The 16,171-nt window shown below is 52.7% G+C and overlaps 1 protein-coding gene across 1 annotated transcript; it reads left to right on the forward strand.

Annotated features, from left to right (window-relative positions):
* Nucleotides 1–10,198: 10,198 nt before the first annotated feature.
* On the forward strand, nt 10,199–15,179 carry Ficd (FIC domain protein adenylyltransferase). The gene is made up of 3 exons (XM_028860838.2): nt 10,199–10,459; nt 11,250–11,605; nt 12,565–15,179. The coding sequence occupies exons 1-3, from the start codon at nt 10,230–10,232 to the stop codon at nt 13,638–13,640; spliced, it is 1,662 nt and encodes a 553-aa protein (XP_028716671.1). The 5' UTR covers nt 10,199–10,229; the 3' UTR covers nt 13,641–15,179.
* The last annotated feature ends 992 nt before the right edge of the window (nt 15,180–16,171 follow it).

Consider the following 16,171-nt stretch of genomic DNA (forward strand, 5'->3'; position numbering starts at 1 on the left):
GGACGCCTGCTCCTGTCACGTTGGCCATGGCTAGAACGATGGCTCCAGCATGAGTCCGGGCAACCTGATGCGTGTGTTGATGGGCTCTGAAGCCCAGACTGGCTGTGCAGTTCATAGCTGGCCTTACCAGTACAGACAAGGAACAAGGCCTCGTCTCCCAGGAACAAGGCCTCGTCTGGGAGGGACTGTGGGTCCATCCACACAGCTCCAAACCACAACATCTGCTTCTAGTTCATCCTGTTTTGGCTGTGATCCAGAGTGCCTGTGACCTGGGTGGCTGGGATTCAGCTCAGCCATGATGTCGTCCTTTTCTTGGTTTGTCCAATACTATCACCCTTCCATGTAATTTCCTCATTTCCTAAGCCTACAGAGTAGGATGTATTTTTCTTCTGTTCCCATAAAACAAGGGCCAACACCTTCTGGCATTTGTGAACTCTCTGTTTGCCAATAATGGGAGGGGGTGCTGTAGTGGGTACTCTGCCTCAGTCTTTCCTTTGAAAGTGCCCTCTTCTAACTCTCTGGGCACCTACTGGAGCTGTCTGTCCGTGCTCATAGCAATGGCATACTCTAATGGAGAAACCCTGACTCCTGAGCCGGGCTGGTTCTGGCGTAGTCACGTGACTTGACCGAGGCCAATCAAGAATCCTTAATAATCTACAATTGTCTCAGGGAAGACTGAGTGTTGCCCTTGGCATCACAAGGCTGAAATCTGGGTCTGCCATATGCTCATGCTACTCGGAAGCAACCTGGTCCTTCCTGCCAGGTGGCTCCAGGTCCAGCCATCAGATGACGCCACCTCCTCAGTGTCCATCTGGCCATGGTTACCAGGGTAATTTGCTATTGGTCCTTTGTGGGTCACCTTACTGCCCCGTTCGGCTCCTCAGCTGTTCCCACACTTGAGCGCCAGCTCCCTGCACTGGTGCTCCTGGCCAGGCCCTCGCCGCCATCCTCTATCCCACAAGAACACGAAGTTTCTCTGATGCACATCAAACCAACTTTCCTTACTTTAAAAAACCCCAGAGGTTTCCCATCAGCCTTAGGGTACGACCCAAGTTCTTCACTGCCGCCCACACAGCTGCTGAGGACCGGTCTCCTGCCTGCTCCCTTCCTCCTCCCCCGCCCTTCTCCCACACGGAGCCTGCGATCCCATCCCCACCCTAAGCAGGGCCCTCCGAGTCCCAGTCCTCTTATCTCTGTTGAGCATCTGCACACGTTGTTCGCTCCGCCTTGCAAGACCCGACTCTCAACCTGGCTTCCTCGACTCCTCTCCCTGGCAGCCAGTGCCGGTATATAAACACCCTTCTTTCCTGACCTTCTCCGCCGCCGCCACCGCCGCCGCCACCCGTCGGCAGCCATCGGAAAGCCCACTGTCACTTTTGATTTTGCCTCGGCGCCCTGGATGCTTCTCTCTCAGGATGGTTATCATCCCGTTCACTCATGGAGCGTCAGCCTTCCTCATTGTCTAGCACCACGATAGCAGTCGCTATCGTACTGCATGTCCACAGTATTCGTCACCCTAAAGAAATAGAGAGAGAGAGAGAGAGAGAGAGAGAGAGAGAGAGAGAGAGAGAGACCGAGTCAGTGTGGGGCGGGGACAGAGAAGGTGGCGCTGTGGTACAGTGTTTGTGGAGCATGTGTGACACCCTGGGTACCAACCCCGGCCCTGCATAAACTGGGCACGGTGGCATCCATCTACAGCTCAGCACTTGGGAGGTGTTAGGAGGAGGATAAGAAGTTCAAAGTCATCCTCAACCAGACAGAATGTGTTCAAGGTTATCTGGCCAAGCCTAGCCCATTCAGATGGACACCTAATATTGACATGACCCCAAGGCCAGAACCACAGATCTGTCAGATAAAAGAAAAAACATGGGGTCACATGGTGTGGGGCCATCAACGGGTTCCTGTGGTCCTGAGGCTGTCTTGGGTTGGATTCTCTAGACACAGGATCTAAGCAAAGATTAGCATTTTATTAGAGTTCGTTCAGAACTCATGTAGGGCAGGGACCTGGAGGCAGGAGCTGATGCAGAGGCCATGAAGGGGTGCTGCTTACTGGCTTGCTCCCCATGGCTTGCTCAGCCTGCTTTCTTATAGAACCCAGGTCCACCAGCCCAGGGATGGCCCCACCCACCATGGCCTGGGCCCTCCCCCATCAATCACTGATTAAGAAAATGCCCTATAGCTGGATCTTATGGAAACATCTTCTCAATGGAGGCTGCATCCTCTCAGATGACTCTAGCTTGTGTCCACTGAGCCAGTTCAGGGAGGGAACCCACATGGAGGTCAGTTCTCAGCTTCCACCTTGTTTGGGGCAGGGTCTCTTGCTCGCTGCTGCTCTCTCCAGTCTAGCTGGTCCATGAGCTTCCAGAGATCCTCCTGTCCCAAAGCAGGTGTGCTGAGGTTGCAGACACCTGGGTCGACATACATTCTGAACATGTCCCCATGTTTTTTTCGGCAAGTGCTTTTCCCATGGATCCATCTTCCCAGCCCAACGTTGTTAGTTTAAGAAGTAAAGGTTGTCCAGGCATTCACCTTACACCTGGTTCCCTCTAAGAACTCCCAAATGCCACCAACCTCTCTGATTGGGGCCGAGCTCATTCCCCAGTAATTAAGGAGCATGTCCTCGGCTCCTGAAATAAACCCTTTGATGTCTGGCCAAAGCTCTCCCAGGAAAGAGCCCTCTCTCTGAAAGAGAGGCACACGCATTAAAAGCTTGGCTTCCTTGGCCAGCAGGCGCCCTTCTTCATTTCCAGGGCTCCTGTTACTATGACAACAGAGAGCTTCCGCCCACAGAGCTTTTAGGGATTCTGGATGAATCAAAGGGACGGAGATATCTGCAGCCCCTCTGCCCAGTAGCCCCCACGCCACCTCAAGCAGACTAAGCAGAGGGTCTAGAGAAGCAGATTAAGGGGGTGGCTCCTCTCAGGCCCCAAGCAGGAGAAGAAGAAAGCGCTAGTCAGGCCTCGGTGAGGCTAAGAGCACATCGAACACCTGAGCCTGTTTCCACGCCAAAAGGACTGCATCTTTAGGCTTTTCTGGCCATTTAAGAGTCCGTTGGCCAGGCAGTGGTGGCGCACGCCTTTAATCCCAGCACTCGGGAGGCAGAGTCAGGCGGATCTCAGTGAGTTCAAGGCCAGCCTGGTCTACAGAGCGAGAGCCAGGACAGGCACCAAAACTACACAAAGAAACTCTTTTTGGGCAGGGGGGGAGGGACTGGGGGAGGAGAGTCCTTTGGCTGGGAAAGACTCATGCACAGCTCAGGGAGGCGGTGACCGGTAGGCGTTTCCTGTGCAGTCAGATAAATCCCACCTCTGCAGAAGTTCTGGCCTGGATCAAGGAGTCTTGACCACCGGCCAGAACTGCTGTTGGGCCTGAAGAGGGAAGGAGCCAAGGTGTATGGTCAGAGGCTCCAAGATGGCCCTGACTGCCCTTTTCTTGTGACAAGTGTCATGGGGAAGCCTCCCACGTCATTCCTACAGCAAAGGTGACTGTGTGGCTTCCAGAGCTGGATCATAAATGACACCACCCAAAATACACTTGGGAGGCAGCAGCAGGCAGATCTACCACACAGTGAGATCCTGTCTCAAAAATAAAAAAAGAAAGACATTGCACTCATTTTTGTTTTGGTTTTTATAGACAAGGTTTCTCTCTGTAGACCTGGAACCCCCTCGGTAGACCAGGCCAGTCTCAAACTCAGAGATCCGCCTGTCTCTGCCTCCCAAGTGCTGGGATTAAAGGCGTCGCCGCCGGCGCCGCCACGCCTGGCTGACATGATATGACTCCTGAGCCATTCATGCTGGGATGCTCAAGCCCCATTCAGACACTGCAGGGCACAACGAATCTTCACTGATCTTAAAAGATACCTCCATCTCAACAGTCCAGTGATCTTTTTTTTTTTTTTAAATGATGTATATGGGAGGCCTCAGTAGGAGTTTGTCCTCTGGAACCTCAACATCTGTCTCCTCTAGCAAAACATGGCAGACATGCAGAGATGCAAAGGCTTGTGTTGGGCTTTTTTCTTTTTTCTTTTTCTTTTTTTCCTTTTAAAGTAACTCCAGGTGGTGGTGGCACATGCCTTTTTTTTTTTTAATTTATTTATTGTGTATACAGTATTCTATCTGCATGCATGTCTACACACACTAGAAGAAGGCATCAGATCTCATTACAGATGGTTGTGAGCCACCATATGGGTGCTGGGAATTGAACTCAGGACCTCTGGAAGAACAGGCAGTGCTCTTAACCTCTGAGCCATCTCTCCAGTCCAATGTTTGGCTTTTCATAATGGACATATTTTCCATGCAGCCATTTTCTAGGTTCTTTGTTATGTGTCAAGAAAAGCATTTAAAAAAATTTTAAAAAAACCTCCTCCAAGTACCACAAGGAGGCAATTCTACCTAGTACAGAATGATAAGGATGGAGAAAGCCAACTTTTCAATATTACTCCAGGGACCATAATTTGTGTGTTCTATGCAGCTACTTGCAGAGAGAAACCATCTCAGCCTCTCCAGAGAAGGGATTGGAGGAGGACAGCCATTCCAGGGGAGCTACTGCCCCCTGGTGTCCACACAGCCAGCCTGCTTGCTGCTCTGATGCTCCCTATCACGTTCCCCTGTGCATTCTGTGGTTTTGGATTGTTGTTACGTTTTAGATGTTCTACCTATATATTTTGATCATATCCCTTCCCTTTTCCCTCAAGGCCTCCAAGATCTGCTTCTGTCAGATTACAGCCTGGTCCACAGACGTGCCGACTATTTAAAACTGTAGAAACTTTACTTAATAATCCAAGCCGGATGAGTCTTCTGAAAAACGGGGGGCTGGGGGTTTCCTGTCAACTGTCAGAGTGCACCCAGCCTAAGAGCTGTGGGTTAGAGCTGAACATGTTCCCTGCAGTCCCTACCTCTCCTCAGTGGCCCTCAGAACTTCTGAATCAGCCTCTGGTGGCCTAAGGTCATTAGAGACTATTTATGTTGGCCTCTCAAGAAGCCCGGAGAGAGGAGGGCTTTAAATATGAGGATTTTAAAGCAAGGCGTTGGTGGAGCATGCCTTTAATCCCAATACTTGAGAGGCAGAGTCAGGCTGATCTCTGGGAGTTCGAGGCCAGCCTGGTCTACAGAGTAAGATCTAGGATGGCCAGGGCTACACAGAGAAACCCTGTGTGTGTGGAGGTGGGGTGTGTGTGAAGATTTAATATCTGAATGCCTCTGCCTGGTAACTTCAGAGGGTAAGTGACTTGTCCAGGGTGGTGGCCCAGCATTTGAACGGCCGTCAGTCACGTGAGAGCCCTCTTGTCCTCTGTGACAGCAACTGCCTCCCTCTTCCCTTACACCAGGTGCCTCCTCTGGGAGAGGCTTTTACAAAGGTGTTACCACTTAGGGCGTCAGGCTGAACCCTCAGAGGATGCTGAGAGAACAATGGTGAAGAGCAAGGTTCAACATAAGAACCAGGCGCTTGGCTGGCCAGTGCTGTGCCAGCTCGACACGTGCTGGAGTGTTGTCGGTTGTTTTTGCTTTTTGGGGGGCCTGCCACCCAGCTTCCAAATAAATTCACACATGGAGTCTTATTTTTACTTATGAATGTCCGGCCTTAGATTGGCTTATTTCTAGCCAGCTTTACTTAATTATCCATGTACCTTTTCCCGTTCTTTTACTTCTGTAAATCTTACTCCTTGGGTTCCTGGTTGTGTAGCTGGGTGGCTGATGTCCTGACCTTCTCTGATTCCTTCTCAACCTCCCTTTCCAGATTTCTACCTCTATATATTTTCTCTGCCTGCCAGCCCCACCTGTCCTTTCTCCTGCCTTGCTATTGGCCTTTCAGCTCTTTATTAGACCACCAGGTGTTTTACACAGACACAGTAACACAGTTTCACAGAGTTAAACAAATGCAACATCAACACAAGTAACACTGTAGCTAGAGTTTCCCTGCCTTGCCCACAGTCAGGACAAATCTTTGTCACCCACCAGTCCCACAGCCGCTCAGACCCAACCAAGTAAACACAGAGACTTATATTGCTTACAAACTGTATGGCCCGTGGCAGACTTCTTGCTAACTGTTCTTATAGCTTAAATTAACCCATTTCCATAAATCTATTCCTTGCCACGTGGCTCGTGGCTTACTGGCATCCTCACGTGCTGTTTGTCATGGCGGCGGCTGGCAGTGACTCCTTCTGCCTTCCTGTTCTTTCTTTTCTCCTCTCTGTTAGTCCCACCTATACTTCCTGCCTGGCTACTGGCCAATCAGTATTTTATTTATTGACCAATCAGAGCAACACATTTGCCATACAGAACATCCCACAGCATAACACACCTTAAAATAATAGTCTACAGCACTAGAGCAGCAGTCCTCACCGTTCCTCATGCTGTGGTGACACCCAGCCATAAAATGATCTCATTGCTACTTCATAACTGTTATAAATGATAACATAAATATTTTATATGCAGGATATGATATGAGACCCCTGAGAAAGGATCATTCTACCATCCACCCCCACCCCCTCCCTCCTAGGGGTCAACCCCCCACTGGTTGAGAATCACCATGCTAGAGTTATATGGAAGGAAGGAACCTCAACTGAGAAAATGCCTCCATAAGATCCGGCTGTAGGCAAGCCTGTAGGGCATTTTCTTAATTAGTGATTGATGTGGGAGGGCCCAGCCCATGGTGGGTGGTGCCATCCCTGGGCTGGTGGTCCCAAGTCCAGCACTTGGGACGCAGAGGCAGGAAGATCTCTGTAAGTTTGAGGCCAGCCTGGTCTACAGAGTGAGTTCCAGGACAAACAAGGCTACACAGAGAAGCCCTGTCTTGAAGAAAAAAAAAAGGAAGGAAGAAAGGAAGGAAGGAAAGAAGGAAGGAAAAAAGGAAGAAAGAAGGAAAGAAAGAAAGCAGGCTGAGCAAGCCATGAGGAGCAAGCCAGTAAGCAGCACCCCTCCATGGCCTCTGCATCAGCTCCTGCCTCCAGGTTCCTGCCCTGACTTCCTTCAGTGATGAACAGTGATGTGGACACGTAGGCCAAATAAACCCTTTCCTCCCAGCATGCTTTTTGGTCATGGTGTTTCGTTGCAACAACAGAACCCCTAACTGAAATGACCAAGACAATCACCACCCTAACTCTGTATCCCGAGAACAGTTTGTCCTGCTGCTGGTATTTCCAATTCAAGTGGCAAAGTTTCTTGAGCATCTACTATGTGCCACACTGTATGGATGGGAGGTGAGAAACTGGAGGGCCAACAGACAAGGATGAAAGCTGGTCCATCTCTTCACAATGTTCCTCCGGTGTCTGTCACAATGGGTGACTCTGGCCATAAGTCTCAACTCTGGTCTGGTCCCAGGCACTGTAGTTTGTCCTGAGGGTCAGCAGTTCCCCTCCACCAGACTCAGAATGAGGCTCTCCTCAGGGCTGGGGCAGCCTGCAGCTCTGGAACTTTCTTCTGTGGAGAAAAATAAAGTAATGACCCCTTGGTGTTTTTTTTCAAGACTCTGATAGTTTGGGCATGGTGGCCACATGGTTAACTCATCACATGGGAGGCAGAGGAAAGAGGATCTCTGAGCTTGAGGCCAACCTGGTCTACATAGTGAGTTTGGGGCCAGCCTGGGCTACATAGAGAGACCCTGTCTCACAAAATAACAGCAGGGAAAGGATAACTCTACTGAACAGACAGAACTCATCAAACGCACTATCCATCAGATGTTTAGACTCGCACTCAAAACCCCAGAAACATGATCACTACTTGGGAGGTTGGGGCAAGAGGACTGCTGTGTGTTTGAAGCCAGCCTGGGCTACACCGTGAGTTTCAGACCAGTTTGAGCTACCATCTCAAAATAAAATAAAATGAAAAATGTAAAAAGATTCCACAAGCACATTACCTGCAGATGACAGATTGGCAAACTGGATTGGCATCATCAAATCAGTTCAACTCAATTTGCAAGTGGCAGAGCTGGGATTTGAACCCAGGGCTGTGTGGCTCCACAGCAGAGTCAGCAAATTAAGTGAGAGGGCCAAGCAACTATCATGACAGGCCCCTAATAACTCAGTTAAGAAGCAGGCCTCACCGGGTGGTGGTGGCGCACCCCTTTAATCCCAGCACTTGGGAGGCAGAGCCAGGCAGATCTCTGTGAGTTCAAGGCCAGCCTGGTCTACAGAGCAAGATCCAGGATAGGTTCCAAAACTACACAGAGAAACCCTGTCTCGAAAAGTAGGCCTCAGTTCCTACAGTACTACGCCTGGGCCAACCCCTCCCCACACACAGATAATAACCAAATAAGGACAAAGCCTGGGATTTGTCCAGGCCTGCCCCCAAATGGAAAAGCTGTAGCCCTAATTAGCCCTTAATTAGACCTGGCCAATTAGAACGTACTAATATGATTGCCACTTGCTTAAGCCAATCATATCAAATGAGCTAGCTGCCCTAGGAACTCCCCTTAGCTGTGCTTAAAAGGAGCCCACCCGTCATGGCCATTTTGTACAGGTGTGTGGTGATATTGTGTTCCCCAAAATATTGTGCACCCTAATTAACTTATCGGGGTCAGAGAACAGAAGTGCCACTAGATACAGAGGCTAGAACATGGTGGCGCACACACCTTTAATCCTAGCATTCTAGAGGCAGAGATTCACCTGGATCTCTGTGAGTTCAAGGCCACACTGGAAACAGCCAGGCATGGTGACTCGCCATGGAAGTGATGGCAGAAAGCAGAAAGGTATATAAGGTGTGAAAACCAGGAACTAGAGCTGGTTAAGCTTTTAGGCTTTAGAGCAGCAGTTCAACTGAGAACCATTTGGATGAGGACTCAGAGGCTTCCAGTCTGAGGAAACAGCATCAACTGAGGAATTGGCAAGGTGAGGTGGCTGTGGTTTTTTTCTGCTTCTCTGATCTTCCAGCATTCACCCCAATACCTGGCTCCAGGTTTGTTTTTATTAATAAGATATTTTAAGATTTGTGTTACACACATGAGCAACACCACATGCATTTGATATAATAAGTGCTCTTGCTGATTGCATCGTTGTGACTGGTGGTCTTTGGGGGACTTCTCAAGGACCCTAACATCCAGAACCTGAGGGCTAAAACAAGGTAGGAGCCAGTAGATGGGAAAGAACTCTTGCTACCAAGCTTGGTGACCTGAGTCCGATCCTCAAGCCCATATGATAGAAGGAGAAAACCCACGTTTGCAAATTGGCCTCTGTGCATGCACACGCACATAAGCGTCGATAAAACGTTTCTTAGAAATTAAGAAAGGTGGGCTGTCGTCCCATTCTGCAGGAGGGAGTTCCTTGCTCAAAGGTCACAAGAGGCTGAGGGTAAAATCTGCATCTAGCGGGGCGGTGGTGGCGGCGGCGGCGCACGCCTTTAATCCCAGCACTCGGGAGGCAGAGCCAGGCGCATCTCTGTGAGTTCGAGGCCAGCCTGGGCTACCAAGTGAGTCCCAGGAAAGGCGCAAAGCTACACAGAGAAACCCTGTCTCGAAAAACCAAAAAAAAAAAAAAAAAAAAAAAAAATCTGGATCTATGGGCCCACTAACTTCTCAAAACGAGCATTTTCTAGAGTAGGCAGGCCCTGGATGCTTCCTTTCAGTGTTTGTGGTTAAGAGGGAGACTTCAGCTCTGCACCACGGAAACCTAAACCTATCTGTAGCCAAAAGGCCAAGGCAGGCTGCTCCATGGAATGCAAACTAAAAAGGTCAGGGAGGGCACGGTGGATCAGACGGATCTCTGTGAATTCTAAGCCAGCCTGGGCTGCACAGTGAATTTCAAGCCAGCCTGGGCTGCGCAGCGAGACCCCGTCTCAAAAACAGCAACAAAGAAAAACAGAGGGGAAAGAAAAGGGTCAAACGCCGAAACGGGGGCTAAGAGGTGGAAAATGTTGGGTGGCGTGGCTACCGCCCAATGCACACCAGAGAAACTGAGTCACAGGAAGCCTAAGCGTAGGCCAGGGAAAGCTGGGTAGCAGTTGCCAGGGAGGTGAGACAGGGCGCGAGCACGCCCACCGGCCTGGGACCTCGACTCCGCCCCCGCCGCCGCTTATTGGCTGCCGCCTGCACGCGACGCGCAAGCGACAGCCAATAGGGGCGGCACACGGCGCGCCTTTTCCCAGGGAGGCCGGGGCGAACTTGAGAACCCGGAAGCGCGGCGATGGACAAGGGGGATCCGCCAATTCGCCGCGGCGAGGGCGGCGGGTCGCCCAATGGCGAGGCGCCGGGGGCGGGGCCGACGGCCGTAGCCCCGAGGAACGGCCGCGCGGGCTTGGATGGTGCGGCGGGCGCGAGCCCTGGGCCAGTTTCTCAGCGGCACCTTGCGGCAGGCCTGGCGCCACTCCCAGCCTCAGTTTCCCCCGCTGCGGGAGCTAAGCCCAGCGTGCTGGGCTGCAGCAGCTGCACAAGCCGCGCGCAGTGATGACGTGGCGGATCAGGCCCTGGAGTCCCGGCGCCGCCGCCTGTCAGAACCGCGGCGTCCCTCTTCCGTAAACCGGAGCTACAGGTAGCTTGCTTGCTCTTCTTCGCAGGGGTTGCTCTGACAGGATGCAAGGCTAGCGGCCAGCGCGGGGCTCGGCGCACCATAGTTGCCCCATAAATGCTTATTGTTGGCCAGACGGCGTTTGCATACCTGCACCTCGCTCCCCCAGCCAGTCCCCGAGCCGGTGTCCGCCCTGAACCGAGGTGGGGCGTCATCACCCACTGTTGTTGCTCAGGCCCTGGGCTCCTGGTCCAGGATGGACAAGCTAGGGAAGGAAGGCCAGAAGGGACACAACACTGTGGGCACTGAGGCGGCGTTCGTGTGGTAACAGATCAGGACACCAGCCATTCGTGCTTAGCGAAGAATGTGGGGGGGGGTGTACGTGTGTACACGCGCGTGTGCAGGAGTGGCGGCCCCCAACACTAGGTGTCCAGTGGCAACACACACTTATGGGAGTGAACTGGTGGACTTCGTGGCTGAGAAGGCTTCACTTCGGTTTCCCCACCTGGAGGGGGCGGGGTGGAAGCATCACCTGCTGGGGTTATCGTCTATTATGGGAGTTAATGTACACAGTCGGTGCTCAGTAAATGCATGAGATTTCCGTCTCACTGCCCAGGAAGAGCTAGGGGTTAGGATTAGAGTCTTTCCAGGCTGACCCTCCCCTATGAGTCTCCGTACCTTCCCCCTTCCCCCTGGTCCCTAATACATTAGAGGATGTGACGATTCTCCACACCTGTGTCCCCACCAGACATCACGTTACTGGGAACAGGTCCATCCCCCTGCCTCATTCTCTACAATGCTTGGTTCCTCGCAGATTCGGCTTTTCCTCTGTGGCGGGACAAGTGCTCCGGGCCCAGCCCTTAGTCCAGATGACACTCATGCCCATGGCTTCCGTGATGGCGGTGGCTGAACCCAAATGGGTCTCGGCCTGGGGCCGCGTCCTGTGGCTCACACTGCTGAGCATGGCTCTGGGGTCGCTGCTGGCCCTGATGCTGCCCCTGGGAGCCGTGGAAGAGCAGTGTCTGGCCGTGCTCAGAGGTTTCCACCTGCTCAGGAGCAAACTGGACAGGGCACATCACGTGGTCACCAAGTGCACCAGCCCATCCACGGAGCTCAGCGTCACCTCTGGGGACGTGAGGCTGCTGACGGTCAAGACTAAGACATCTCCAGGTGAGCACACTGGCCACCTCGCCCTTGTCAGTTAAGATATATTTATGGCATGCCTGCAGTGCCCTGGGTGTGGGCATCCTGTGTGTGGGCATGAGGGTGTTATGGTGAATGCGGCCGGCAGTCTGGAACGCCTGTTGGGTGAGTGGCCGAGAGCAGGTGTCCCCGTGTGTGGAGGGAGACTCACAGAGGGTGAGGCCTGAGCTGCATCTGGGCTCTAAGTGGGGGTGGTTTGAGGAAATTTGCCTGAGAGCCGGGCTCTGGCCAGAAACCGCAGGGCGTGGAACCTGGGGGCACCTGAGGGGTTCAGAGAAGCTGGGTGTGCGTGCTGAGCCTCAGAGACAACACAGAGCTGGGAAGAGGGCCGCCTGCCCAGTGGGATCGCTCCCCTAGTGTGCCCCGTGTAACAGTGACGCGCCAAAGGATGCCAGCAGCACACTGCCCCCCAGTGGTGACAACTAGACATTGCCACAAACTGGAGTCATCAGGGCTGGAGGCATGGCTGGATAGAACACTTGCCTGGGTGTGTACAAAGGCCTGGGTCTCATCCTCACAACTGCCAGGAACAAAAACGGTCCAGGCATGGGAAGGCCCCAGGAATTAGCTGAGTGGAAGGTATTGGCATCCCCAGGCCTGAAGGGGGTGGGGCTCAAGAGATGAGGCCACCTGACCACAGGGAGGGCAGGCACCTGGAGTTGCCACACTGTAGGGAGAACACAGGGATGGTCAATGCCCAGACTATGTCCAGGCAGGTGGCAGGGGAGCCCAGCTGGTGTCTCCCAGGGTAAAGTGGCTTGGGACACAGCCCAGTGACCAGCATTCCCACCCCACAGGGCTGTGGAGAGTGGCCGTACCGGGGCATGTTTAACACAACCTGCATGGTAGACCCACGCGGGGACATCTCCTGAGTGTCCCCCGCGGCCACCCTCCTCATCAGGCCTCTCTGGCTCTCTCTCCTCCAGCAGGGAAGCTGGAAGCCAAGGCCGCTCTGAGCCAAGCCCTGGAGATGAAGCGTCAAGGCAAGAGGGAGAAAGCCCACAAGCTCTTCCTGCACGCCCTCAAGATGGACCCTGGCTTCGTAGACGCGCTCAATGAGTTCGGCATTTTCTCCGAGGAGGAAAAGGACATCATCCAGGCGGATTACCTCTACACCAGGGCACTGACCATCTCGCCCTTCCACGAGAAAGCGCTGGTCAACCGGGATCGGACGCTGCCGCTCGTGGAGGAGATCGACCAGAGGTATTTTAGCATCATCGACAGCAAAGTGAAGAAGGTCATGTCCATCCCGAAGGGGAGCTCGGCGCTGCGCAGGGTCATGGAGGAGACCTACTACCACCACATCTACCACACGGTGGCCATCGAGGGCAACACCCTCACCCTCTCGGAGATCAGGCACATCCTGGAGACCCGCTATGCCGTGCCAGGGAAGAGCCTGGAGGAGCAGAACGAGGTGATCGGCATGCACGCGGCCATGAAGTACATTAACACCACCCTGGTCTCCCGCATCGGCTCTGTCACCATCGACGACATGCTCGAGATCCACAGGAGGGTGCTGGGGTACGTGGATCCGGTGGAGGCCGGAAGGTTTCGGAGGACCCAGGTCCTGGTGGGACACCACATCCCACCGCACCCCCGGGACGTGGAGAAGCAGATGCAGGAGTTCACGCAGTGGCTCAACTCGGAGGATGCCATGAACCTGCACCCGGTGGAGTTCGCAGCCTTGGCCCATTACAAACTGGTGTACATCCACCCTTTCATCGACGGCAACGGGAGGACCTCCCGCCTGCTGATGAACCTGATCCTCATGCAGGCGGGGTACCCCCCCATCACCATCCGCAAGGAGCAGAGGTCCGAGTACTACCACGTGTTGGAGGTCGCCAACGAGGGTGACGTGCGGCCCTTCATCCGCTTCATTGCCAAGTGTACGGAGGTCACGCTGGACACACTGCTCCTCGCCACCACCGAGTACTCTGTGGCGCTGCCGGAAGCCCAGCCCAACCATTCTGGGTTCAAGGAGACACTCCCTGTGAGGCCTTAACCTTGTGGCCAAGGGAAGCCAGGAGACGGCCTCCTGAGAACACCTTTCTAGAAACATAGCTCTCCCCAGTAGCAAAAGGAGACATTCATTCTTTACCTCCAGATGTTTTTTAGGTGGGAAAGAAAACTAAATTATTAAGCCTTGTCTTTGGGGTAATTTATACTTCAGCCAAGTTATTTATTTATTTTTTGAGTGAGCTACCAGTGCCGAGTGGTGCCGCGATCCCAGCGCCCTGCAGAGGACCATGCTCCTCTATGCCCTGAGCCTGGCTTACAGACAGAATTTGCACTAAGTGGGGGCAGAGGGGCCAGATCTGTGGGGCGAAGCCCAGGGCCACAAGGGTCCCTTAAATGCCTTTGAGGTCCTGTGACTTCAGAGGGAAGGCTGCAGTCCTGGGCAAAACCTGCCCTGCTCTGTGGCGGGCTTTCACTCCTGAGAGGCTGTGGTGGTGGTGGCCGCTTCCACTGACAGAGCAGCCCTCTGAAAACAGGAAGCAGACGCCGCCATCTCCAGCGGGAGACTGCAGATTTCCAAAGACCCTCTGAGCCATTAACTTGCTAACCTGAGGGGCAGGGGCTGTTCTTTTCCTCTGCAGACTTTATAGAGGGCGGCCAAGCTTGGCTTTTTCTTTCTCAGTACTTCACTTGCGCCAACTCAGACCAGATGCTTTAGACAGTTCTCCAAGCTTGTCAGCCTGCTCCATCAGGGCATAAAGCAGGTCTGCTTCTGTTCCCATTCAAGTCTCCTGCATGAGGACCCTAGAGGACGTATCTGAAGACCTGGAGGTGAGGCTCAGTGGTGTAATGCTTACCCAGCATGCACCACGCCCCAGGCACCATCCCTAACATCAAAAAAAGAATGTATCTAAGATACATACCTATCCCAAATAAGCATTTCTGATAAAAAGCATTAAAAGCAGACACCTGTGACCACAGCCCAGACTGCTCCCTTCTGTCCTGTGTTTTTTAACCCCCTTCCCCTATAAAGCCATTATAGGGTCCGACGTCCCCTTGGATAGGTAGAGCCTCGGAGTGGCCTTGCTTTTCCAGTAACTTGTAACGTGATAGTTTTGTGCCCGATACAGATGCATTTCAAAGTTGTCATCTTAGGAAAAATAACCTTTTCCAATCAGGTGGCTAAGTGCCAATCTGCTGCTGCTATTGAGTCGGAATGGCTAGAGGTCACTGGGCTTGTTCTGAGGGACAGCCCACGAGTCGCACACAGTCCTGCACTTTTCTGTTTGGATGATGGTAAATTCACACCAGGGGTCAAACCCCAGTTAGGTTCTGCCAACTGATGTGTTGGTGTTTATAAGATACTCATGGCAGTTTCTGCGGGGCCGTGAAGAGTGAAAAGGTGTGTGTGTGTGTGGTGCCACACACAGCTCTCCAGCCTGCGATGTCACACTGCACACCACCGCACGGTAGTGCGGCCCCAAGCTCTTCTCCGAACACCTGTATGAGAACCTGCACTTTAGATACACGTGAAAGATATTTTAACAAATTACTGGTTCTAATAAAGTATTTTATTACATAAACATTGATTGCATTGTCTTATTCAGGGAGGGAGTTCTGAGCTGCCACCGTGTATCTTGCTCTGAGAACAGATCTCAGAGGATGCTTGCCCTGAGCTAAATTCACTAAGTTTTTACCCAGATTGAAAATGATTTTTGTTCTCTTTCCGATGCCCTCAGTGGGCCCTTCTGCGTGTGGAAAGGCTCCCTGGTCATGAACCCTGTGGAGAACATTAAGTCATACGTGTGTACTGGCCACCAGTGAGAACCAGATGGTTTCTGGGAGACCATCAGGAAATCCACACAAACCTAGTAGGATTAGCTCACGGCCACTGTCTTCTCAGCACACCCCCATGTGCACACTGAACTGCCTAGTCAGCTCACTCACAGATCCAGGAGCAGCCCAGGCCACAGCAAGGCCCCTGCTATCCATAGCTGTTGTCTAAGTGAAAGGCAATGCCTAGAAAAAGGTCTGTGTGCGATATGCAATAAAGATGGAGGAGACCTACACCTTAAAAACTGATTTACAGGAAGGGTAAACTACCATTTACCAGATGGGAGCTGAACTTGGGCTAGGTCCTGGCAGCGTTAGCTGTTGGCTGATGGGTGCCCTGCTGTCTGGAAAGGGAGATGGCCGGAAACCGAGAGGGGGGCAGGAGCTGAGTGCTAAGAGCCCCAGGATGCACACAGCCCCGGCTACACTTAAAAACGTTACAGGCCTGGAGAGCTGGCTCAGCGGCTGGGAATGAGAGTGTCTGTGGCTCTTGCAGAGGACCTGGGTTCTGTTCCCAGCATTCACATGGCAGCTCACAACATCTCTGACTTCAGTTCCATGGGATCCCTTTTCCAAACTATGGGCACCAGGCATACACATGGCAAAACTCATAAAATTTTTTAAAAGGGTTTTTTTTTAAATGTTAAAACTTAGGCTGGGCACGTGGCTGACGGATGCATAGACTCACACAGGAGCAATGTCCAGCGCGCGCGCGAACACACACATACACACACACACACACAC

The sequence above is a fragment of the Peromyscus leucopus genome, chromosome 23, assembly GCF_004664715.2.
Source record: "Peromyscus leucopus breed LL Stock chromosome 23, UCI_PerLeu_2.1, whole genome shotgun sequence".
Lineage (NCBI taxonomy): Eukaryota > Metazoa > Chordata > Mammalia > Rodentia > Cricetidae > Peromyscus > Peromyscus leucopus.

Bases quoted from the DNA above. Each gene is read 5' to 3' on its own strand.
- Ficd (XM_028860838.2), top strand. From the start codon at position 10,230: ATGGTGCGGCGGGCGCGAGCCCTGGGCCAGTTTCTCAGCGGCACCTTG. The intron at 10,460-11,249 runs GTAGCTTGCTTG...GGTTCCTCGCAG, and splicing joins TCCGTAAACCGGAGCTACAG to ATTCGGCTTTTCCTCTGTGG. The intron at 11,606-12,564 runs GTGAGCACACTG...TCTCTCCTCCAG, and splicing joins CAAGACTAAGACATCTCCAG to CAGGGAAGCTGGAAGCCAAG.